Here is a 26,833-nt window from a genome sequence, read left to right on the forward strand (position 1 = left end):
TTGATGTCCAAAATCCCAGAGATTGTCTTTCTCAGTTTCCAAAATGGGATGGCCTTCATTTTCCCTAAATGAGAGCCAGTTTTCAATACTTTGAATCTCAATGGAAAACAAATTTTGACTGACATTTCTACTAATATTACAGTATTGTCTGCATAAAGAAAGAGCTTACATGAGCAGGCTGATTTTAAATCGTTAAAGTACATAGAAAAAAAGAAAATTGGTGCTAGGACACTGCCCTGGGGGGGCCAACAAATCCCAGGTTTTTGACTGGACAGCATACGAAACAGTTTGAGATCAGAGCTGAAGGAGGAAGTGAATGAATCCACTTCATTACGGCCTCTCTAAAACCACCACCTTTTAGTTTAGTCTGTTTTTATATTATCATGTAGATGTTTTAATAATTGTTTCCCCCTGAGAATTAACTAATGCTAAAATAACTTCATCTGACTTATGGAAGTAATCTTACAGAATTGTGGCTAAAGGCGGGGCTCGAACACCCGCTGCAGCAGCACCACTATGATATGTTCAAGTTAGCCAGCAGGAGTTAATGTCCTGGAGGGTAAAGACTGGATAAATGGCATGCAAGTTAAATGCATAATTTGCTTCAAAGAGGGCAAATGGAGAGGTATGAGTATGATTAATCTGTGTCTCTGACTGTCCGTCTCACATCGCTGCCCTGTATAGGAGACTGCACACACACACAGTGGGATGAAGGAGAAAGGTCCTGAAGCACATAAGGTGTATGCAATTTAAGAGAGGTGCTGCACGCATGGAGGGAGCGCAGAGTATCATCTGTATCATGTCTTCATGATGAAGGTGTCTGGAGTAAATACCTACAGTATATCATGAATGGGAATAAATCAGGCTGATACATGCATAACCTTTTTTTATGTGGATTCCACAGAGGAGACCGCCTTAATGCAGCTCAGCATGTGGATGATAATAATACTGCTTTGGCAAAAACATACCTTGAGCTTTTAAAAGAAGTAATTCTACTAGACTGCATTACACTGGTGTTTCTGTTATTGTGTTACACATGTACCTGCCTGAACGTTCCTGAAAAGTGAGAACAAATCCATCAAAGTTGTTGTAGCCATCTGAGGCGAACAGGATGTGTAAGACGTTCCCAGAGCTTTTTATTGGAGGAGGCAGCAGATCCCCACAAAACCGGCCAATCACAGGGGAGCTCAGATCGTCGCCATCACGCACCTCGATGTAGTCATAACGACAGTTATGATCAGGCTCCAGGCTGAGCAGTGAAAACCTGCGGTAAGAGAAGTTAAATTGAAATAATTTTTCAAGCTAATTCAAAAAACCCAACACCAGTCTTCTAAGTCCAATTATGTGGACTCATGCAGGATCCTCTCTGCTTGTGCTGCTGATGGTGCTATGGCTAAACCACTCAATTATAATAATCTCACTGTTTTTGCATCTGAAGAGCCTCCTCTATTTCTTTTTTTTTTTTTGTCAGTGTGCAATTTTCCCCTGAGATGGGACTGTTCAATTTTGGCTACATGTACCAAAACGAGATTCAAGGGTGCAAACCACTTAACAACGCTGGGAACTAGGAAAACTAGTATCCAGCGTACATAAACAAACAAATCCTTGAGCTTGGCCTGTTTCAAAGAAAAGGATTTTGAGTTAAGTGAACTGAACAAAACCTGTCACAGGTTATACTCATCACACTAATCCGGTTAAAGTTGTGAGCTGTGCTTTTGCAGGACACTGTGTGTACATCTCAAATTATGTGCTGTGGATGTTTTTTTAATTGCACTCAAACCTAACACCAGGTGAAAGAAGTGGCATCTCTATAAATATTTTGTAAACCTTACACTGACTTTAGTCTAAAATAAATCCTCACTCTAAACCATTCTCCACTCCAGTTGTTTCATTGATCCTAACACAGACAGTAAAATCCCTAGATTGCTTTCCTCACTGTTTGTCAGCTGAAGTCACTTTAATAACAAAATGACTCCTGGTGCTTCTACAAATAAAGTAATAATCTGATATTTTTTCTAGTTTCAGACACCGATTACTTTTCCATGTTTGTTCTGTGCACATGTTTTGTTTAAACACATCTAACTGTAGCAGATGCAGGTGCGTTGAAGCTGATTCCCTCTTGCTCAATTTATTGATCATACTAAGGTTTCAGTCCCTCTGGACCTTCGTCAAGAGTTTTTTAAAACCATTTTTTACAGCACTGATCTTATATAGATAGTGCCTCGCCCCTTTTCATGTGCACAGGTGTGGGACAAACCCACAGCTGATTAATCATCACACACTTGTGCATTTGTAACAGGTGGAGCACTATCTGTTCAAGATCAGTGTTGAGTGTTTTATGCACGTGAAAGCTTCGAAATGAGGTACCCACCTCAGCTCGATGCTTCTGCCCCTCTCCACTTGCACCCTCCATTCACATCTGGCGTTTATTGGGTAGCTCTCCATGGCTATGTGACCCTGAGCCCGGTGAATGACACCTCCACATGCTACCCACAAGAGAACTGTAATTACTTTCACTGAGTAAATTCACATCAAATCAAATGTGTGTTTATCACAGGTGCACTGAATATTTTTATTGTCTACTGTAGGACTATGGAAGGAAACGACCCAACACTCAAGGGCATTGTTTAGGCTGTTCTACAGTAATGTTACATATCATGCCAACAAATAGTATATGTACCTTTTGTCTGGAGTGCATGGAGAAATTAAAACTAACCAGGAGGAAGAAAACTTGAGTGTTTTTAGTCTTATTAAGAACATATGGTAGTGGTGCACTTTAGCCTGTTGTGCCTGAAATGAGTATTACAACAACAACAAACACAAATTATAAAATAAATAAATAAATAAATAAATAAAAAAACACGCCAAAACTTTTTTTTTTTTATCTGTGGCCTAAAAAAAGAAATAAATAATAATAAATAAATAATAATAATTATAAAGGAACTTAGAAAGATTATCCTGTTCTTTACTCATGAACACAGACCTGAAGATAATTGATCAGATTAAGAAAATAAATCACCCAATTTTCTCCTCACTTATTCAGGGTTTCTGCAGAATGTGACATGCTGTGCAAGTGGACAGATAATTTCCCAAAAAATGACAGCATGCAACCAGCCACTTCAATAACCATTATTATAATCATATTCATGCTGGCATTAGTGCTCTTCAGAGTAATGAAAAAAAAAACAAAAAAAACCCAAGATACTGGAAATTCTACATATTGATTTCTGCTGGTCCTCGATACTAAAACGTCCCAGGGCGTGGGCTGAGATTAGGGTTTGAGTTGGCATTTAATTGTTAAAGGTTAGGAATTCACCAGTCGTTTTGTACACACACCTTCGCTTCACATTATTAAAACCATGATCCTTGGACCTATACAAACTCCAAACAGGATGATTAGGACAACAGCAGTTGAACAATGGCACCATGCCTTTCTTTGTGTTTGTTAAACTGATAGTACGTGACAGAGAGGCATCCGAGTGGCAGTTTCCCCAGGGCCATGAAGAAATAAAGAATGGAAAAGTATCATGAGAGTGAATAGCAGGAGTGGCAAGCTGGTTGACGTGTTTGCTTTCCTCTATTAATAGCACAGCGTTCCCGTGGGATTTTACCACAACACATTTAGTTTAACTTATGTGGGAATGGCAGCAGCTGCAGCACAGTGCTGATAATGATGCTCTCAGTTCTCATTAATATTTTAATATTTCACTGAATCTAAACTACAACTACAGTCAGCTGCTGTAGTTGTAGCTCGGCTGAAAGCAAACAAAACAGCGTTGTCGCCACCAAGTGTCAATTTGGTGTACTACAAATATGGACACACTGCAGACCTCAGTATTGATTATGATCACAGCCCCAAATCCTTTCTTACATAAACTCAATTTACAATAAACCTATAATTAATAATATTTACATATGCTGCAAACATGAACAAGGATTTATAGCTCGTCAAAACATCAAGTCATTGTCAGTATCAAAGAGTCCTGTCAGTCACTGTGGAATGACTCAGTTATCAGAGGTTGCATTTACCGTAGGAACTCATTTCATATGTTGACAAACCAGATAACACTTTATTCACTCCTGTATTTAATCTCACTATGGGCAGATTGTAAGACAACAGCACCCTGGACACGGATATGCAAAGGGCCCCACCTCCTCTCCTACACAGAGCGAGACACAAAGAGTTATACTGCATCTCTCAGTTCAGTTCAGTTCAGACAACTTTATTAGTCCCCAAAGGGGCAATTCAATTGATCAGTTCTCATAGTTGTTATGCATCTTTATTTGGTTGTGTCTCCTCATTGTTTTCTGTCTTTTTGGGGTAATTTTGTGTCTTATTTTATTGTTTTGTGTGTCTTTGTAGTCGTTTTGTGTTCCTTTATGGTAATTTTGTGTCTTGTTGAAGGAACTTTGTGTCTCTTTGAAGTAATTTTGTGTCTTTTTTTAAATTGTTTTGTGTGTCTTTGTAGTTGTATTGTGTCCCTGTAAGGTAATGTTGTGTCTCTTTTAAGTAATTGTGTGTCTTATTTGGGAAACTTTGTGTCTCTTTGAGGTAAATTTGTGCCTTTTTTGATTGTTTTGTGTGTCTCTGTAGTGGTTTTGTGTCCCTTTATGGTAATTTTGTGTCTTATTGAAGGAGCTTTGTGTCTCTTGAGGTAATTTTGTGTCATATTTTATTTTTATTTATTTTTTTATTATTTTGTTTCTCTTCAGTTCCTTTGAATCTCTTTGTGTTCTTTTTGTGTCCCTTTGTGGTCATTTTGAGTCTCTTTCTGGTCAGTAAGTGTTAACTTCAGTGACATTTTACAGGTGAAGGCTGGGGGTGGGGGGCACTTTAGGCCCATGTGCCTGTGCCCAGTGGGCTTGTTCAGTAATCCGTCCATGAATTGAATGTAATGTAATCCAAAAAAAAAAAAAAAAAAAAAAATCAAGCCTTCAGCTGAAGAGTTGTATGCTTTATGAGAACTAATCCGGCCTCTTCATACTTGTATAATTGAATTTTTCTCAAAAGTATGCACTGTGTGATCTATTTTCTCACATCAGCAAGAATAATTCTTTGGCAAGTTAAGGCCTTATGGTAATTCTTTTTACAGCAATCTAACTTACTTTTACAGTCCCCTCCACTCCAGCCTTGGCGACACTCAGTACAATACTTTCCATTGACAAAGAAGTTGTCATTGGCTTTCCATGTTCCATTGTGACAGGTTTTACAGTTCTCAAACAAACTGCAACCTGGCAAGGACAAAAAGAAACAGAAAGAAGTTGAAGGTAACACAAAAACAATCATCCGAAACATTTAGAAGTCAATTTGCAGCTTTTAGTCATTGACTAATACAACACCTAGTGATTCAGCATACTAACCAGTGACCAGGTCATTGATTTTAAAAGCAACAATGCGAGTGTACCTGGGTGAAAGATACAGGGGTCACACTGATTCAGAGCATTGCGGCAGCAGGGAACAGTGTAGCCGACCTTCGACCCTTTTGAGGGACACCGACACTGGATCAGGTGGTACTCACAACACGGACGACACATGACGCTCCACTCAGAGCTCGGGCAGTTGTCACCTGTCAGAGGTGTGGAAGCAAAACAAAAGACAGAGGCATCAAACTGAATAAGCACTTTGAATGCTGATACTTACGTTACATGACACTAAGGACTGGACAAACTGTTGAACTGTTAAATCTGTCTTGGTTTTGTGACTGATGATGCTTTCAAGCTCAAGTTGGACTGTTGTTTCTGAACCAGTCTTCATGTTTTTTAGCAGCCTGTGGTTCAACATGAACCTGTAGTTGCTTCCTAATGGAGCACTGTGAGAGGTATTGACCTCAAAATTGATCAGGTCCTCGAATGTTTTTACAAATTGAGCAAGAAAACTGAATCAAACTGTGGTCTGTGTTCTTACAAAAGGGAACATAGCCCTTGAAATGAGACCTTTTCCTCTAACATGTCTGAAGCTATAACCCTTCCTGGCCCCACCCTTATTGGACAAACCCACCATATGAGGGTTACCTAGTTGGGCTAAACCACTCTATGGAGGTAAGGTAAACCAGAGAAGGAAACTAGACTGAGATCTAATCCTTACAGGAAAATAACAAACATGTAAATGCAAGAAATATTTCAAGGTGAGCAATTATTCATATACTCTCCCCCTAGTGTCTGGTCACACAGAAAGAGGAAGAGACTAAGTCCTCCACTTCCTCTTCAGACCAGATTGCCAGTGACCACAATAATACTGGTGAAAAGAGCGGAAAAAAAATCACAAGTACAATACATCTCCAAGATTATTACACACTGCAAGAACAAGCGTGTAAACCTGCTTAATGAAATCCTATTGTATTTGACATTTTATGGATTCAATTAAAGATAAGCTAACTAACTGGTTCCACCCTGTGTCTAACTAGGCACAGGTGGCCTGATCAAGCCTGATCACGGTGATTGCTGTTGGGAATCTGCACATGGATGGCATAGTGGGAACTTTTTCACAACCTCTTGAACAAACACAACTTATATCCAAGGGAAGAGGAGTAGCTGCCATAAGAGAATAGATTCTCAGTACTGTAGGACATTCATCTTTTTCAAAAGTACTACCCCAGGTTTTAATAGATCTGGGGAAAACTGCATTTTCCCCCCCTGCACCTTGGACATGGAGCAATCTTCAAAAAGATCTAAATTTAGAAACACTTATATCCATCGATGGGCATCATAAAGAATGTGGTAACAGGGACGTGTGCTTGTTTTTCTTGAGAGGCCACTATGTTTGAATAATTATTGTTTTATTGTGGAATTTTGTATTATATGTTGTATTTGTTGCATCTTATATGTGTTTTGATTGGCTGCTACCTTGGCCAGCTCTCTTTCAATCTCAATGGGACTTCCTGGTTAAATAAAGGTTAAATAAAATTTTAAAAATATATTTTACCCCAAATAGTTAGAGGGAGAGATTTTATCTGTCAATATCATATTTGACACTATTGATTATTTTTTTCAAACTAAAAGGGGCAATATCAGCTATATAGGACTTTAGAGTCACACCAAGAGAACACACTCCATCAGGTAACCATTTAAAGGACAAATCAGCAATATATTGTGTAAGGCAGTGAGCATTTCAAGGTAAAGCCTCTGACTTATCCAAAACAATCATGTATCCTAAAATGGCCTTCACAGTCTCAGAAATATATCTAAGGCATGTCAGAGAATCTGATGATGTTAATAAGATATCATCTGCAAAGAGATGTATTTTCATCTTTGTCACTGGGGCTACATTTCTTTTGATGCTATGGTTTTCTCTGATCAATGTGATTTAGTAACAAAAAAAGAGTATAGGACTCAAAGGGCAATCTCGAGGTGTCCCTCATCTTGGTTTGAATGGTTCAGAGACTATACTATTTGTGATTACTTTGGCTTTACAGTAGGTGTTGAGTGTATCAATACATTTGGACCAAATCCAAATTTGTTCAACGTTTTGAAAAGGTATGACCATTCGATGCAGTCGAATGCCTCTTCAGCATTCAAATGCACTACAAGAGTTGGTTCAGCTGTGGAATTCAACTGTTTTGGTCAGTGTGAATGAGTTTAGGTGGCAAAGATTTTTGCCTATATTTTTCTCTCTGAATTAAGTATTAAGATAGGGTGATATCCTCTGTAGTGTAAGTGATCCTTTTTAGGATTAAAGTAGGACCATGATAAGAGAAAAATATGTTGGGTAAGGTATGGACTCAACTACTGAGCCCATCATTGCTGGGGACTTTGCCAGTGGCCATGTTGGTGAAGGCAGCTAAAATCTTAGCTTGAGAAACTGGTCTTTCGAGATTTTCTGTATTTTCAGGGGATAAAGTATTGGCAAAATTATTTCACTGAAAAACATTTCCAAATAATCAGGTGATGAGTGAACTTCTGAATAATACAGTGTTCTGTTCCTTGAAAGTTTTATTGATGTCTTGAAGGGATCTTAATATTTCACCACTTTCTGATCTGATTTCAGGGATAAGATGAGAAAGTCCTCGCCTTTTGGGCTGACAGCTTTCCAGCCTTGTTTCCATTTTCAAAGTATTTTGACTTTAAACGATACAAATTAAATTCTCTCTTTTTATTTCTAGCTTGTTTTTCAGCATATCAGTGTAGAATGGGTCCTTCTTTGGGTTTGTGTTGTGAGTTGCTTCCAATACAGTATGTTTCTTGTGTAATCATTTAATATTTGGCTCTTTTTTCTGATAAGCTGATAAGCTTTGTATGCTTCCCAGACTTTTGCAAATGACTTACCCAATTCACAATTTGCATAAAAAATGTTTTAATATGAATTCTTCCAATCAAATTTTTATCTAAGAGTAAAAAAAATATTCACTTTTCACAGAGAGAGTTTAACGGATGAAGAGAAGGCCAATGTTATGGGGCAGTGGTCACTCTAAAGCTCCAAGCATACTTCCTGAGTAACCCAGAAAAGCATCTATCCTTGAGCATGACTTGTGGGGGTTTGAATTCAAGTATAATTTCTGGCCTCTGGATTTAATAATCTAATAATAATAATAATTATTATAATAATAATAATAATAATAATAATAAACTGGTGCTGCACTTGGTTAAGACACTATGTAGTCAGTTGTAAAAATACCTTGATGAGGACACTCTAGTCGAAGCGTGTTGGTTTATACATGTATTAAACTACAACCAGAGTGCCTGGGTGGATTTCTGGACTGCCTGTCTATACCATGGGCTTTTACACTGAGTGAGCTGGCCAGTCATTTTTTTTATCTTTATACTCCTGTTAGTTTCAGTATGGGAACAGCATTCATGGACGCCATAGGGCTCCTGAATAACTTGCATAAGTATAAAAGCCCTTTCATCACACTATCAGTGAATCTCCTAAACTCGGGACATAAGGATTGTGTAAAATGAGGGGCAGTGTTCCATTTATTTGATCGCACTTTATGTCTGCACTTGTCTGTGCTATGCAATTCATGTCTGATTCTGTATTTTTATAAGACAGGCTTTATGTCCAAGACAAATTTCCCTAGGGACAAATAAAGTAATCATGAATCTTTAATGCTCTCAGTATTATAGAAAAAGTACAATGACAGAAAAAGCCTTATGATTACATCTCCAAACTGTTGTTCAAATAAAATATCAAAGTCATGTTATTTCAGGGAGGCACATAGAGTCTGTAGCACGAACCGAGACAAGCCTTAGCAGCAGAAGTGACTCATGAAATAACTCTACAGTTAGTCAGCAATTAAGTCCCCAGACCTATTGCTTGTTAAAAGTTAGCAACATTTTCACAAAGAAAAGACCATGTGATGTTAAGATTCTCTGAGGTTGTGCACAGTAAGAACAGCATTAATAAAAAACAACTTCAAGAAATGTCTTAAACTCACCATGTGGCCAAGCTGTTACACAAAAGCAGAGATTTAAGAGGAGGTAGTATATTCTGGGTTCCAGAAGAGGTGACACGGGCACTTTCCTTGTGAGGAAAGTCAGCATGTTGGCTGCCAAGCTCACTGCAATAAACTTCTAAAGACGTCCCCAGAAAATAGTTGCAGCAGCGTTATCTACAGATCTTCCTGTCTGCTCAAAATATGACGTAGCTTTGGATGATGAATTCTCCCATCTCAGCACAATGACAGATCCTTAACCCATTCCTTTCCATGATTCACTCGTGAAGGCTTGTTTTTGTTTTAAAATGGTTCAGTTCAAATCAGTGCAAGGTCTGCAACCAGTTCCTGTTTCTCTGCTCGTGTGAGTCCAGAATGAGTGCTGTGCGCTGCATAGTCACAGGGGGAAAATACTAGTTGGCAAAGGAAGTGGAAAGTGCATTTGAGGGGAATAAAGACATGCTAATGAGGAAAACAGTGAAGAGTGATGAAGGAAGTCCAGAGAGGAAAAAAAAAAAATCCATCTGTCAGTTTACTGAGCAGAGAACAGAAGTGAATCTCTCCGTAGCAGCAACTTAGATATTCAAAAACAGTCTTTTTTCCTTGTGTCATGTGAAAGAATACATATCTGCAGGTGCATCAAGCCAAGTGTGTTTACTGATGCTTCATCATACACCAGCTGTCACACCAGTCACGACAATTTCACAACTTCTAGGCAGACAGATAACAGATGCCCTCGATGTGAAATGCTTATGATGTCAGGCTCCATAGATTTGCCAGAAGCAATGAGGCTGACAGGACCGTCACAGCCCATTTCATGCCCAAGGTTACTTTCCATTACCTAAGCCTTTACCTAGGAGTTTCCATGTTTTCATATCTGCTCTCATCCTCTCCATTACAGCAGGTTGTACGCAGTCAGTTTAAGACTGATAATATTACATGACTTCAGCTGTTGTTTGCGCTTCATAAAGACTGTTGTCTTTTACCTTTAAAAAAAAAAAAAAAAAAAAAAGATAAATATGGTTCTCAAAATCTGCATTTGTGGGAGACGATTGAGAGACTGGAACTTTTAGCTTACTTATTATGGTACTTTAAAGGTCCAGTGTGTAGGATTTAGTGGCATCTATTGGAAGAAATTGTATGTAATATTCATAACAAACTTTTCATTAGTTACGGAAGCGTATTGCATTCCCTTGACAAATAAAAAAAGTCCTGTTTTTCTGAGTATTTTTTTCTGTTTTTCTGAGTAATTTTTTCCCTGTTTTTCGTGGCAATTTTTTTCTGTTTTTTGTGGTAATTGTTTTCTGTTTTTCGTGGTAATTTTTTTTTGGATCAGTAAGGGTAAGGCACGTAATTAGTTACACACAGGGTATGATAATCTAGCTATGTTTTCGACTGCATTCTTCTAGTGTAGGCCTATCACTCAGTGTAACAGGTTAGGTTAGTAACAGGTTGTAACAACGTTAGCTGACAAACGTGTATGGGCATGATTTTACAACCTGTTACTAACCTAACCTGTTACACTGAGTGATAGGCCTACACTAGAAGAATGCAGTCGAAAACATAGCTAGATTATCATACCCTGTGTGTAACTAATTACGTGCCTTACCCTTATTGATCCCGTAGTTGAAATTGTCTAGGAGCAGGAGCACAAATGCAAAATACATCCATGAGCAGGAGTCACCATGGAGGCAGGGGTCAGGTGGGAGCTTATCGCGACATTTTCAAGTATCTCGTCTCCTCGTTCAGGAAAAAAAAATTACCACAAAAAACAGAAGACTTGTTCACATTTCTCACACTTATGCACATGTAAATAAATATTCTTTTCTCTCAGAACAAGTGTCTCCTGATTGAACTTAAGGAATCCATTGGTACCAACCATGTAGGCATAGCTTGTCTGGAAAAGGCAAAATAATGTTGTAAATTTTGGCAATGCAACAACTAGCATGGCCATTTTCAAAGAGGTCCCTTGAACTCTCACCTCAAGATATCTGAATGAAATTGAGTTCTGTGGGTACCAATGTGTCTCCCCTAAACTTGAGAAGGCTTGTTCCCAGTAAATGTTTTGTTCCTTACAATCAATGCACTCTTGTCTTTTTAAGGAAAAGGACAACCAGCCTATGTGAGAGACAGTGAATGCTCTCACATAATACAGATACGTAACACATTAAAACAGATTGTTGGAGAACTCAAAATGTTAACTCTACTCTACATCGGATAATTAGTAATATTAATTGTAAACTAAGAAACTAAACTATATCAGTGTGCACTTCCTTAACGTTCCATGTTGACATAGATTTCAACTAGCCTATGAACTTCAACAGCATAGTAGAATTCCTGAAATTCAATTATGACTTTTGATCTTGGTGTGCCACCCCCAGATTTTTGGTCACCTTAACCACCAATTTCTGCAAAAACTTTTGGACGTTTGCTTGCTAGATGTTTGACTTTTTCCTCACAAGCTCATCTTTGGTGTCTGGCAGCTAGTGTGAGACTCTGTCCAGTGAGAAAACGTGTGGGAGGAACAGGTGGGAAAAAATATGTGAAAATTACTGATGTGTCAAAGAAAATGAAAAGCTGTAATTAGTGCCAAATGAGATTGTACAAATTATAGACTTAGACTCATAGATATTGGCTGTATTTCACTTTTAATAAACTTAGAAATAATTATCAGGGCATGATTTCAAGTTGTCACTTTCGCACATACAAAAGACTTCAACATAAATGATATGACCCTGAGCATACACAGCAGGTGTGGATAACGAACTATAGTCAAATTTTGAATCACACTGAAGAATGCGTGGTCAGGCAAAAACTATGGATGCCAAACAATGACCCATAATATCCTACTGCATGAGAACTTCTTTAGTCTAAAGAACTGGGGCCGGTTGCACAAAACACCTTGAGTTAAGATTTTCCCAAAAGTCCTAGGTAAGGTTTCCTCATAATAAAATCAGTTGCACAAAACACCCTCAAGTCTTGTCCTTAAGGTTTGCTGAAAATGTTCACACAAGTATGGTCTTCTCTTTCTCTTGGTCTTATACTTAAGGAATCCCTAGACCGTTGTACAAAAGACCTTAGTGACCAAAGCATGCAGGCATAAAAAAACGTAAGGTACCTCTCACTCTGTCTTAACTGCAACATGACCGAGTTTACTGTGCTTTCTGTGACTGTATTCCTCCAGAGGTATAAGCCTTTCCTCCTCTAACCAATATGGGTTTCTTGTCTTCTTTTCTTCTGCCATTTTTCAACTCTGTAACTACAAGCCAACTTTGTAATATGATAACAGGAATCACAAGCGTGAGTCCAAGGAAACAAAATGTCCATGGAAACTTTTACTGCTGTAAAATCTCTTTCAACGCAGTAAATGAGTTAACGTTTTTTCCTTCACGAAGGAGACCTTTGAAGAGATGCTGTGCAACTGTGTAGGTCCCTCAGCTAAGGAGAAATTAAGCTTTAAGTGTCATACTTACGGAGAAATCTTAAGGTGTTTTGTGCAACTGGTCCCTGGGACCCAGTCTGAAGAGTCTGAAATCCTGTCTTATCTCAGTTCAAGATCACATTTAGGATCTTTGCTGTTACAGAAACATTTCCTAACTGCATTTAGGGGAAAAAAAAATCTTATCTTATGATCGAACCGTCCTAAGCAGCACTGTTGTTAGATCTGATGGAAAAGCTATTCAAACCGTTATGATGATGCTTTAAATCTCCTGGGCCATGAATGAATGGATATAAATCGACTGCCAGGACAATTAATTTTGAATGTGATGGATATGCTTTGTCCAGCTCTGGTAAGGCCCACAAGGACTGGTGGTGCAGATCACAAATACACTTTGTTTCTTTGCTAAGGGTAAATTCAAGTGAGTTTTTTTGACCATGATAGCAGGCTAGCTAGCCCGTGACAAGAGAGAGCTCTTTATATTTTGGCTTGTCCATCATGTGTAGCCTACTGGTACATTCTAATACAAAACACAGGCTTTCTTGTTAGATTAGATTTGTCTTGTGGCCAGAAACACGACTCCGAATGAATGCCTCTGTTGCTCAGTATGAGCATGTTGCGGCGGTATTGTGTCACTGCGGTGTTTGCAGCTTGTTTCGCTGCCCTCAAGTAGAGAAAAAAATATAAATATACAGGTTTAAGATGCATTTAATCACAACAAGGGTCTTTACAAACATAAGGTATTCAACTCTCACTGCATGTGCATGGAGGATGTGTTTCTACACACTGCAAGACGATACTGTAGATACGATTTTTAACTGGTTCCAGCAGTAATGAACTCTCGCATCAACAAAGTGACAGCCACATTCTGACCACCACTTTGAGCTGACACTTATAAAGAAGCATGAGTGACTACTTATGATACCCGCAGCCTTTGAACTGTCAATCACTGCTGAAGACTCTGCCTCGTCCTGTCATGTTGAACCTGACCCAACCAGACATGAGAGAGAAAGATGAGGAGAGGGGGGGATTATGTATTCCACATTTCGACGCAGTTATAAAACTTTCATTGGTGTCACAAGGCCACATTCACTGCTGAAATGAGTTCTTGACATCAGAGACCAGTGTTTTTTTGGTACATGTAATTGCCCATGGTGCTCTGTCAGCTATTTTTAGCCCCCCTGTTGCTCAGAGAAATATTTCATTTGGAGCCCAGAGACTCTCATCCAATCCTGCTCCAACATCCACTAACCTCCCTCACCTACATCCAGTGATGACAATAACTGAGCTGCTCACACTGGCAGTAGTGACACACAGAGGGGACACCTCACTGAAACACACCTTAAATAAGCCCCCAGAAGTAGCAGGAATTATGAGGGCAGATAAATATTAAGCTTTGCAGGAGTTACTGATCTGTGAGTGTCCCGCAGACAACACACATTAAGTACAGTGGTTAACATTAAAAAAACAAATTGGAAAAAGAAACTGCTGACTGTAAATATACATTTGTTTTTTTTTTCTAAATGGTAAATCCTCATGTAAATATGCTGAAATGTGTCTCACCAACCCGAATCTCTAATCTAAAACAAGCAATTTGTCTGAAAACAAATTTCTCGGAATATTAATAGATAATAAATTGTGCTGGAAGCCACATATGAACTACATCAAAACCAAATATCAAAGTCAATTGCAATACTATTCAAAGTCAAAGATTTTTTGAATCAAACATCATTATACACCTTGTACTGCTCCTTTATTCTTCCATACATAAGCTACTGTGTGGAAGTGTGGGGAAACACATACAAGGGGGGAACCAGTATATTTAAGAAACAAACACAAAATATCACTGTATTACAGTTAAAGGAGTCACCTTGTGGAATAATTGTAACAAGGAACTGAAAGAATGTTCGTCATTAAATAAGTTCAAACGAATGTTCAAAAACAACATACTGAAGGGATATATGATGGAACAGGACATGTAGGTTGTCCTGTTGTTGAAGTATGTCTCATTCTGATTACAATGTTATGTTTATGGATTTCTTGCTTGATTTGTTTGAGTTGTATGTTAACGAAGCGGAAAGCTTAAGAATTTAGGTTCAACATGAAGTTTAAAGATAAAATATAGAAAGAAAAAAGGGGTAGGACTAGATAAGTTCACACTTCCTTCCTGCTCCTTTTCGGACGTGAAATATGCAAATATGTTTCCGAGTTGTATTTCTTTGTTTTTTTTTTTTGTTTTTGTTTTTGTTTTCTTTGGTTTGTCTTTGTGACTTGCTGAATGGCTGACCTTTACTTTACGCAACTTGATTATTCATGTCTTTCATTTTTTATTTCTTTATTATCATATTTTTATTTTTTTTTTATTTTTTCTTACCAAAGCTTGTTTGTTTCTTTTAAACATGTCCGAATAAACATTATTCTATTCTATTCTATTAAAAGTTACAAGAAAAAAATCTTAAACACATGCTCCACTTTCTGGAGCTGTACATTTCCGGTAAGTGGAGCTAGCGCTAATTTATTGCCAGCTTCAGGTCAAACATGAACGTTAGTGCTGAGTTTAGAATAGTAGAAAGAGAGAGAGTGAGATACAAGACCTTTTTAATTGAATGTAAAACAGATGTAATCGACTTGACCACTGGATAGTGGTCTCAAGAAATTAAAGAGAATATTATATTTCTTATTTAAACACAGGTATTAGAAATTTGCTAGCAGATATAATAAACTGTTGGCACTGTATGCTTCTGCAAACCACTATTATGTTTTACGTATTATCTCAGTGTTTCTAAAGTGACACAGTTTATGAGCTGTAACAGTTTTCCAGAGGTGGATGGGATCCAGCCGTGCTGCAGACCACTGTGGGAGACCAACAAACGCACTTAGTTGTTCCTTAGTGAGTCACAGCAGGACTTTATAGCTCCCACACGTGGATGTTTTTTAGCAACCCATTGTTGTTTTTCCATTGGAAATGGCGTCATTAAAAGTGGTTGCTATTTTACCAAGACATCACTGTGTTTCCTGCTGGGCCAAAATCATAACTAAGTGGTTTTTGTGCCTGAGCCTACCCACACATTCACCACAGCACTGCTGAAACATAAGGTTTCAATGTATACACTACATAATAATTAGGAGTGGGGGAAAAATCGATACAGCATAGTATTGCAATATTTTTTGTGGCAATATTGTAATGTCACACAGTGCCATGTATCTATTTTTTGATTATATAGATTATTTATATTACAAATACAAATGAAACTTTAGGTTGCCTACTAGAATAGTAAAGTAAATTGCTTTTTCAGTCCACAACATACATTTTACAGTTGCAACAAATGGCTGAGGTGAGATGAACAGACTGAAAACTTTATCTGATTAGATGAAACAGATGTTCGCAAAGTTTTCCTTTGGTGACATAATTTACAGTTTAAAAAAAGGTGATAAATCACGATATATTTTATCGCAATAGTCAGCTTATCCCAACATATTTCAAATCGCATTGATATTGTATTGTGACTTAATTATGGTGATGATATCATATCGTGGATCCTCTGGTGATTCCCACCCCTAATAATACTGCAAAAAATGTAACGTATCCATGATTTGTGGAAACATATACAATGCCAACATTTTTTCTGCCCATTGGGTTGCACAAGTCTTGAACATCCTCAACCATGTTGTAGGTTCTGTTCCTTGTACTACTGGTGACCTAGTCTGAGTGGGCGGATGTTCGCTGCATAGATCAGCCTCTCATTAGGCAGAACAAGCCACCCGCTGAAGTCCCGCCCTACCACCTCCGGTTGTGTAGCAGTTTTCAACTGTTTTCAACACATCCTTTACTAAGTTTTGCGGTGTTTGATCTTGCGGGGATGTAGCCATTTTTCTGCCATGGTTCGCGTCCTGTAGGCAATATTTTTGTGGCCGTGTTACACCAAAACCTGTTTCCCCCTGGCAATATTTTTGCAAGCGCACCATTGCTGTGACACCGCCCAGAACGATTGTGATTGGTTGAAAGAAATACAAGCAGCGAGACTACTGGTGACCTAAAATGGGATAAATCACATACAGTGACTTAAATCTGTAGAAGTACACTTCAAGAAAAAAAACCATCAGATTTACTTAATTTATTTATGTCAACCCACCCCACGAAACTAGGTTGAATAAATTGGAAAAAGACCAGAGATGTAATTATTACTACATGCTTTTAAGCAGATCTCTCCAAAATGTCTTCATTAAATGCTATATAATACAATTATGATGAATTTACCTAACACAGTTATGTTGGATTTACTAAACAAAAATGAGTTATATTAATGTTGTAGTATTTTGTTCTTTCAATATTCCTAGTTCAAATAAATAATGCAAATCAACTCGCTTTACCTGATTTTATTAAAAACAAACTTTCAGGTCAGACAAAATGAGGCATCTGAAAATAAGCAGGCCAAAAGCCCCAAGTTTTGACGTTCAACTTTAACAATTTCCAGGATGACAAGAGAATAAACAGGATCTGTTTTGTGCTTAGCACTAGTAGTGATACTTTTTAAAAATGTTTTCTCTATTACCTACAGTAGACCGTGGTCCCCAATCTGGAGAAGGAGACAGGAGTACCAGCACAGATATATATGGTTGATTTTGTTAAGACATTATGTATTTATATTAGCAGGTCTAAGAATATTCAGCTTCCTCAGTGCTCTGAATATAATGCTCTTTGAGGAATCACTCCTTTTTTCTTCTGTCTTCATGTCAAACATCAGCTTCAGATGGAGGGAGGTGTTAAAATGCACATATACGCTCACTTGTGCCGAGCACTGGTCACCTTTCTAACTAAGATCCAGTCAGTGTCAGTTTTTGTGGAGATGCTTTATGATTTTGGCACTTGAAGCAGACTACTCGACACAGTAGTGACCTTTCAAGCTCCACAAATGACTGCAATGTGCTTCCAATCACGACCACCAGCTCTGTGAACTTCTCACGTCAGGGATGAGCAGACATGAGGACAGATCCAGTAATTGTGTCAGTGCTCAGACTGCCCTACATTCAGTCTGACTCTGAACTATCATGAGATTAAAGCTGAAGATACACAAATGATGACAGTCGCTAAATTTAAGCTGCATTTAGAGAATGTAGACTGACACAGAAAAATGTTTAAATAAACTATATATATTTTATTTGACAAGAATGCCAAACGATCATCCTTTATAAATACAAAACATGAATAAATTTAATGTCATCGTTTAACAGTAAAGCCACAAAGTTCCCTTTTAATAAAAACATTGAAAACAGTTGAATTGTACACTATCTTTAATGTTTTCTTTGAAATAAGCTCCCTGGCTTTGTTTCTATTGTGTTACAGTCATTTAAAGACATTTTAAAAAGCTGATTTTGAAAGCTTTTTCAGGCTACGTAGAGAGGAACCTGGTGTGTCACACTTTAAGTAAAGAGTGAATAACAAGCGCAAACAAAGCCTCAGCTGCGGTGCAGTTGTTCACCGCTGTGACATTTAAGATAATGTCACAGGTAAGTGTACGAACGACACACGAGAGGTGAGAGACCTGTGAGTAGGTTTGCTAACAGGAGAGAGCTCTCTTTCAGTCTGTCTGCATTTGTTTTGAAATGATAACATACATTTCAACGACCTTATGCCATCAGCTGGGTTTACTATTTAAAATGTGTCCAGTTATGAAACATCCTGTGCCCTAGCAAACAATGTGCAAGCATATGACTGCAGACGGAGTGTCTTCTTTGGAGATAAAAGGCCCATTATATCAGTCACACTGACACAAGGTTTCTGATTACCTAGCTTAGGTTACCTGTATGTTACCTAACTGCAGGATGTGACAAATCCTTCTGTCTTGCTTTTGTTCATATTTGAGGAAGCAGACGTGATCATAACCAGAGGCTTCCCTACAAACCTCAATAGTGACATACACTCGCATATTTCACATACCTGCTAATAAATATTCTTCAGATCATGATTAAAACAATGGGAATAAAAAAGTCTCTACTTCACTATGACTCCAGTCCCCTCAGTCTGAGTAAAAATACCCCCCCACCCATGAATAAAAACATGATTTAAAGACAGGACCATTTCATAATAATTGGAAAAAAGTCCCAAATGCACGCGAGCGGTTTTAAATAAAATATATACAAATTCCTTCAGGCCTCAAGTCAAACTGTATAAAACCACAAGATTATTAAATTCAACAAAAAATAAAAAATCACTGATTCAACGCGTGTATAACTTCAATCACTGATCGATCATGTTCTAAAGACCTTTGCACACCAAGTCTGTTTTGTGTCCACATCTGTGTATAGTATAGGATGTACGCCCCCTAGTGTTCAACGCAAGGAAACACTCCTTTATGAAAAGGATAAAAACACCACTACAGAAATGGCACAGAACTCAATTTTGAGTGTTTTTTCGCCGTCGAATCTTATGGTATGAGGTATGATCCAATATGTGCCACTGCTAACAATGTTAGCTAGCTAAACATGCCGTCAAACTTTTCACTGAGAAAAAATGCATTAATTGGGCTGTATTACAGTCAGTACATTTGCTAATTTGTTCTTTATGCTGACCTGCTGCGGCACCATGCAGACAGTCTGTTTGAAATTTGCCGCAAAAGTTACATTTTTCAGCATAAATAAAACAGGAAAAGTTTCTGAAACACGTCGGAGATGTCAGAGGTTCACCAAGGAATTAACAGACTCCTGGTTAACTTGTGTTTGTGCACAGAGCTATGTGGAAACAGCGAGTAAAGATAAATATGACCTCACATTGTGTGAATGAAGTTTAAACGCTGACACTGAAACTTTCATTCGTTATTTAAGGTTTCAGAGTAGGTTCCTTTTTTTGCGTTTGTTTGCATCTGTCGAAAGCTTCGGAGTTATGACATTTCAACACAATGTAATATATAGGTGGATGATGATGACGACAAAGAGGAGGATGTAACAGAAGATGAGGAGCGCGCACAGAAAAAGACGAAGTAGCAGTGTGGAGACACAGCAGGAGGACAGCTCAGGTCCTGCAGGTGTTGTCTCATATTGCAAATTTTCACAACCAAGGTGGAGGGTTTGAACCCCAGGATGGGAGTGCCCTTCAGTGCAGAGTCTGAATGAACTCCCCATGTCAGCGTGGGTTTCCTCCAGGTGCTCCAGCTTCCTCCCACAGTCCAAAGACATGCAGGTTAATTGGTGACTCTAAATTGTCTGTAGGTGTGAATGTGAGTGTGAATGGTTGTCTGTCTCTATGTGTCAGCCCTGTGATAGTCTGGTGACCTGTCCAGGGTGAACCCTGCCTCTCACCCACTGTCAGCTGGGATAGGCTCCAGCCCCCCTGCGACCCCTAACACGATAAGCGATTACAATAAATGAATGATTGACTGATTATAGGTTAAAAAAAATGCATTTAAAAAGTACAGACTTGATGTGCAAAGGCCTTAAATGTTACATTATTTCACATTCTCACACCACATAGGTAAAAGTTGAAGCTTTCTCAGCCTAGTTTACACTCCTGTGTTGCCTTTCTCCCCCGTCAGCAGTTTTTCCCTGGCTGAGTCCTGAAGGTCTCTGCGGGGAGCCTTCTTCATTTCTACACTTTTGACCCATGTGTAGGCTGATGAGCCACCGAGAACCATCATGTTACTGGTCCACCACAGCAGGCTTTTACTGGAGCTGTTGTACACCACTGCAATAACAGTCTGAGCGCAGGCCTTTGCGGTCCCTGAGACATTGTGCGTGAGTGGACTTGTAAACTTGATCTGGAGGCCTGTGACATAGCCAATGGCGAAACCAAACACTCCTCCGAGTGTCATCATGCCCCAGAAGCCAAGGTCAGTGAGGCGGCTGAAGCTGACGACACGGCCACACTCTCCAAACACAAGGATGAGCGGGAGGAAGAGGATGGAGGCGTTAATGTTGTTGTAGTAGGACAGTTTCCAAATGTTTCCGTCCACTGCTGGCATCACCTTCTTGGTGTAGATGGCGTTCAGAGAGACACAAGCGCTGGCTATCACCCCAAAAAAGACGCCTGTCCAGGAGAGGGAGCCTGCGATGCCTTCCTGGTCCACACCAAGCCAAAATCCACCTGAGAAGCATGGACACATGAAGGACTCATCACAATACACAATAAAGCAGTTTTCACACAAGACGTGTCAGCTTAAATTTTAGCACTGAAATATTTTAGTATCTTTCTGACAAGTATTTTCAAAGTCGTGCAAGTTAATAAATCAGAATGTGTACGTGTGAACATGTACCCCTCTAACTTTTGCAGGGAAAGTAGTAATGTCTCCATATTCACAAAGGTTAAAAATTATGATCTGGAGTAAAATAAAATACTTGAAGGAAGGGCACAGGCTGTGTATTACAGAGAGGATACACTCTGTAGCATGTAAAGAATGCAGTCTTAAAACACATGTATCCCACTGTAACTTTAGCTAGGAAAGAAGCTTCTACATAGTGACCAAGGTCATTTGACACAATATGAAGTATATAAGAAAATAAAATAGTCATAAATATCTACCATGGTAGGGCAGAGACTGGGCATCATGGCAGGGATTTACATAATTTGCCCAACTGCCTAGTGACTTTAGGTTCTATTATCTCACACCATGTTAGGATATTACATACCACCTCGTTAGTTCAACACACGGACCGTTTAACCTGGCAACAACTGCAGCCGGCTCAAACGTGATTGGTCAATATCACACGGACTAAAAACAGCCTACAACCGGAAACCAGGGCTCTTCCGCTCTTCTTCCGGAGGCAAGATCTCCGGGGTTTGCCTACAGACTCTACATTCACTGAATGTTGAGTCTGTATATAGAGACTAGTAACATCCTAACATGTCTGAGATAGAAGAACCTAAAGTCACTATCATAAACTAAAGACATAATGAACACCACTGAACTGCCCAACTGCCTGTCCAGACCGGTAGGACAAGTGCCTTCATCTCTTTGTGAGATGCAGTGTATTATTAACATGATCATTATGATTATCATCATGTAGCCTTCCATTAATGAGGAGGGACTCAGAATAATTCAAAACAATACACAAAGGCAGGCTATCATTTGCAATGGAAACTTGGAATACATGAAGAATATATTGTTTACAATGCTGCATTTCATTCAAAGGTCCAGTGTGTGGGATTTCAGGGTATATATTGTCAGAAATGGAATATAATCTAAAAACCAAACACTGACTCTACATAGGGCCATTCATGTTTTTGTGTTGGCCACCATAGCAGCTGCTGTCATTTAGAGCATTGAAAAAGACTTATTTTTTTTAAAACATAAAACTGCTTTAGTCAGTGTTTTACAGTTTTAATTGCTGTGGTCTGTTTGTTTTGAAGAGGAAGAGACCTTTGAGTTATTCACCTTCCTGTAAAAACCTCCTGAATGTCTGGCTGTTAAGTTATCATGAGAAAAAAGGTGTGCACACATGAACAGGTGCTGGGCTAGCAGTCTGTCTCTGACATGCTAAACAGCACTGGAGAAACACTGGTTTGTAACATGAACCTGCTTTATTCGGAGTTTTTACCTATTTAAATCACATGGTTTGTTAGTTTTGGAGAGGAGCAGACCTCTGTGGATAATTTGGCTCATGGTAAAAACCTCCTTAACATCTGGATCAGAAGTGAGGTGAGCACACATGAGCAGGAGCTGGCCAAACAGCGTCAGAGAGGCACAGATTTTTCATGTGAGACTGCATTATTCCATGTTTTTATCACCAGAGTCATGTGTTTTGGAGAGGAGGAGACCTCTGCGGGTAATGCAGCTCCTGGCAAAAACTTCCTGAATGTCTGGGTCTTAAGTTTCCAGAAACAATAGGTGAGCACAAATAAGCAGGCGCTGGGATAGCAGCTCATCTGGGACGCACTTAACAGAGTAAGAGAAACACTGATTTGTGACGTGAAACCGCTTGAGTCTAGGGATGCACCGATCCGATATCTGGATCGAATATCGGCCCTGATATCATCAAAATAGATGGATCGGGTATCGGAAAATGCAACCTATACCTGACTCGATCCTTTCCCTTTAAATCTACTGCGACACGAGGTATGTCATACGTCATGTGTGGAGGTATTTCATACTATTTCAACGGCTGTTGCACAATTGTTTATTTTAGTTAAAAATAAATAGTTCATGGCTGCATTAATCTGTTTCATCTTGTTTCTTTTTATCTTAGTAAAGAGCTGTGTGGTCATCAATGCCTGATGCCTCTAGTCTTTTCTGTTCTACATGTGAAGGTATATAGCTTTTTAGGTCAACTGTGGTATCGGATCGGTACCAGGTATCGTCTGATACGGTGCATCTCTACTTTAGTCTGTGTTTCTATCTGATTTTAATCACCTGGTCTGTTTGTTTAGGAGAGGACGAGACCTCTGCAAACCTCGCAGCTAGATGCAAATAAATCCCCCTAAATCCTACACGCTGTTCTTTTAATATACATTTCAAGACAAGAGTAATCGAGACAATGTGTTAAAGGGTTTACAGTGACCTTGATTTTACCATATATTCAAATAAAGAAAAATAAATAGAATAAAACTAGAAACTCTTTCTGGTGTCCACATACTTTTGGCCTACACTTTGCTTGAAGATATAGGTAAATAATGATTTATAAAATGTAGTGAATGTAAAGAATAATTTCAGATACAAATTCTGACAAATAATTTCCTCTTTATCTGATAGAGCAAATACTGCTTTACAACTCATATGAAGGAAGACACAGACTTGACGTACCCAGTATGATCCCACAGCACAGTATGGCTTGGAGTGATGTGGTCTGTTTCAGGATGACATAGGACAGCAGCACATTAAAAACTGTGCTGAGCGAGCGGCCCACCGTGTAGAAAGCCACCCCGACATGTTTCAGGCACAGGTTGTTGAAGGTGATCATGCTGATGAAGACGACGGACAGAGGAAGGACCTCCCGGGACGTCTTCAGGTCGAATTTGACCGAGGGGAAGTCGATGACTCCGGGGCACAGTGAGGCCAGCAGCTGCATGAGCCAGCACAGCCCCACCGTCACCACACACTGGTAGAAGGTGACGAACAGCGGCGCGTCCAGCTCTCGGTTGTCCAGCAGGTAGTTATTAAGGAACACCATAGTTATGGACACGAACCAGTACAGAGCGACCACAGCCGCTATCTTCACAGCCCGCAGTATGAACGTCTCTCCAGGTCCGTCCTGGTCCATCGTGTCCGAGCCGGACAGCGCCATCCTTAAGATACTGGACCGCTTCAGCTGAGTCCTGTTCATGGTGCCAGAGAGAGGACGACAGCCTGGGTGAGAACTGCAGCATTTACACGGGCTAATATGGAGCTACACACCAGCAGGGCTAACTACACGATACAAACATGACGACTGACTTCCGCTGAAGGCAACAACAATACAACTTCCGGTGCGACTTTTCAGAATAAAGCCTCATCTCCACAACTACATTATAAAAGTTGTTCAACAGCAAAATCTAACTTATTATTTTCTTTATGTCTTCAAATTACTATACAGTGTGGGGTGATACAGTTATCACACCATATAAAAGTAAAATTTATATCTGTGCACAATAGCCCCAATAAGGGGACTATTATCATTTTTTTTTAATTTAATTTTTAATTTTATATACTTTATTAATCTTCCTGAGCAGAAATTAGATTTTTGAATTTTTTATCAAAATGTTTTGAATTTTTGAAAAGTATTTTTTTTCCATGACATAAATGTTTGCTATTATTTACTAATATCAAATACCAATTGACAGCCAACTGTTACTCATGACATATTTTAAAAAAATGATTCAAGAATTCATTTTAAAATTTATAATAAAGCACCAATAACACATCAATTTAAAAGGGAAATAATGTAAGATGATCTGATGTGTCACACACTTATAATTCCCACGTGTGAGTGGTGACAAATAGGTTCCCTGTGAATGTTTTTTTTTTTTTTTTCATTAAATCAAATTAAGTTGCATTTTATAGGTAGAGTTTGCCTCTTCATTAGGAAATAGGTGTGTACAATACACTGATACAGTCAAAATTCATTCAGGTTCAGGTTCAGGTAGTCTCTATATACAGACTCTACATTCAAAACCCCGGAGATCTTGCCTCCGGAAGAAGAGCTGAAGAGCCCTGGTTTCCGGTTGTAGGCTGTTTGTAGTCCGCGTGATATTGACCAATCACATTTGAGCTGGCTGCAGTTGTTGCCAGGTTAAACGGTCTGTGTGGTGAACTAACGAGGTGGAACATAATTGGCCTCACTGCAAACTCTGAATCCATCGCAATGGTTCAGCATATTTACTTATATATAAACGGAAGTTGGAAACGGAAATTCGCCTCCTCTTCCCAAATCAAACCGGAATGCCAAAAAAATCAGGGGTCTGCCCCCAGAGGCTGTATCGCCGTCTGCCAGAAGTCAGACACCGAATACAGCCGATGAGTTCCGAGAATGATGTTCAGGTTACTTTATCGATACCCAAGGGCAAACTAGTTTCGCAGTCGAGAGTCAAAACATCCATCACAGTTTGAACAATCAAAACAAAACATAAAACATAGAATACAAGAAAGAAACATTCCCAGGCCACATGACACTACACTATCCCTCCAGCAGGTGCTGCGTCTGCCCTGGGGCCTCCCACCAGTGCTCTACATTCTCTAACACGAGGGTGTTCAAACTTATTTGAATGAGGGCCAGATCAGATCATGTGAAAATGCCTGGGGGCCAGCTGCTTTTCACACTGTATGGGTTGTTAAAAACAAACAAACAATGCATACAAATAAGACTCAACTGTTTTCAGTGGAAAAAGTATTAATCTTTCCACCACTCCTTAAAGTGGCAGCCCTCACTTCTAACTTTACACTACTCTATGCTGTGGCCATGTCTGCTACTTAGCAGAAAATGTTGGGTAACCATTTGCTTATTTGCCATCTGTTTATGAAAAGACTTTAGTTTCTCCTGCGTAGTTCCTATCTGGTGCATGTCTACAAACTGTATCGTCGTGCCATTGTGAGGTGAATGGAACAAAATGCTGTGACGTCTCTATTGTGTGGTGAGCCACATAACATATAGTTTGAAAGACAAGCTGTGGGCAGTTTAAAATTGGTCAGGGATCAACGATTGGCCCCCAGGCTGGACTGTGGACATGCCTGCTCTAACATTTAGACCCTAAAGAGAGAAAGAAGAAGGCCGTGGTCATAATTCATACCTCGTAGATCCATTTATCTATTTTTTGTGCACTTCTCTGACTGACTGTGTCTTGGTTTCTTCAAAAGACACACATTTAAATAAAGTTTCATCATAATTCTTAACGATTAACATCAATCATTTCTGTCACAAGACGGGCGTTAACATCAAATACAAGAAGAGTATTTCGTATTTAAACCAAGGTTAGATAAAACTTACTTTTATCTTGAAGGTACACACCCAAACCGAAAACCTTCTTCCGTGTTTGAACCAACTTTCTTTTTTTAATTTAAAGTGACAGTGTCCTTGAATACTCTTATTAAAAGACTGAAATACTGTCGTAATATTCCCGTTTATTAAAGAAAAAACACAATTTTTAAGCGCACATTAATCAAACTAGTTCACGTATCTAAATGTTTCAGCGTGCATTGCATCACAAGCTGTAGTTTAACTGCTGCTTTTACCCCTTTTCTAGTAACTAATCTATTTTTCGTTTTTGACAGGCTAGAACCTGCCAAATATTGTTACTTTTTTCTTGATTGGGTTTATGATACACTGTTAAAAATGTTTTCATACCTTAAGGTGTCGGAGGTTAGTCTATATTTGTTAAATCCAGCATGGAGAAACAGCATCTACCAGGAAGTGCCCTGTCTAAGTACAGGTTCTGCAGCCCCTCCCATGAGGCACCAGGACAGGTATGACCCGTGTGTCCTGTTATACACGTTCACCCTGTCAGAAGACAAACAACATGAGTCAAACCATGGAGGAAGATTGTGATTCAATGAATCAATTAACACAATGCAATAGTGTACAATACAATTAAGGGTTTGGCCCGTTTATGTTTTGTTAATAAATCAGA

The 26,833-nt window shown here is 39.0% G+C and overlaps 1 protein-coding gene across 3 annotated transcripts in view; it reads right to left on the reverse strand.

Moving 5' to 3' along the window:
• Positions 1–26,622, reverse strand: part of LOC125879664 (GDP-fucose transporter 1-like) — a 34,114-nt gene extending 7,492 nt beyond the window's left edge. The window contains exons 1-5 of one of the 3 annotated variants that reach the window (XM_049561637.1): positions 9,372–9,767; positions 5,406–5,567; positions 5,107–5,232; positions 2,372–2,486; positions 1,043–1,264 (exon numbers count right to left, since the gene is read on the reverse strand). In XM_049561637.1, the coding sequence (XP_049417594.1) occupies positions 1,043–1,264; positions 2,372–2,486; positions 5,107–5,232; positions 5,406–5,567; positions 9,372–9,477 (731 nt within the window). In that variant the 5' untranslated portion in view covers positions 9,478–9,767. Of the gene's footprint in view, positions 1–1,042; positions 1,265–2,371; positions 2,487–5,106; positions 5,233–5,405; positions 5,568–9,371; positions 20,885–23,537; positions 24,168–26,550 lie in introns of those variants that run through there. The other 2 variants (XM_049561644.1, XM_049561653.1) reach the window with 2 other exon arrangements.
• Positions 26,623–26,833: the final 211 nt, after the last annotated feature.

Source organism: Epinephelus fuscoguttatus, linkage group LG2 (assembly GCF_011397635.1).
Source record: "Epinephelus fuscoguttatus linkage group LG2, E.fuscoguttatus.final_Chr_v1".
Lineage (NCBI taxonomy): Eukaryota > Metazoa > Chordata > Actinopteri > Perciformes > Serranidae > Epinephelus > Epinephelus fuscoguttatus.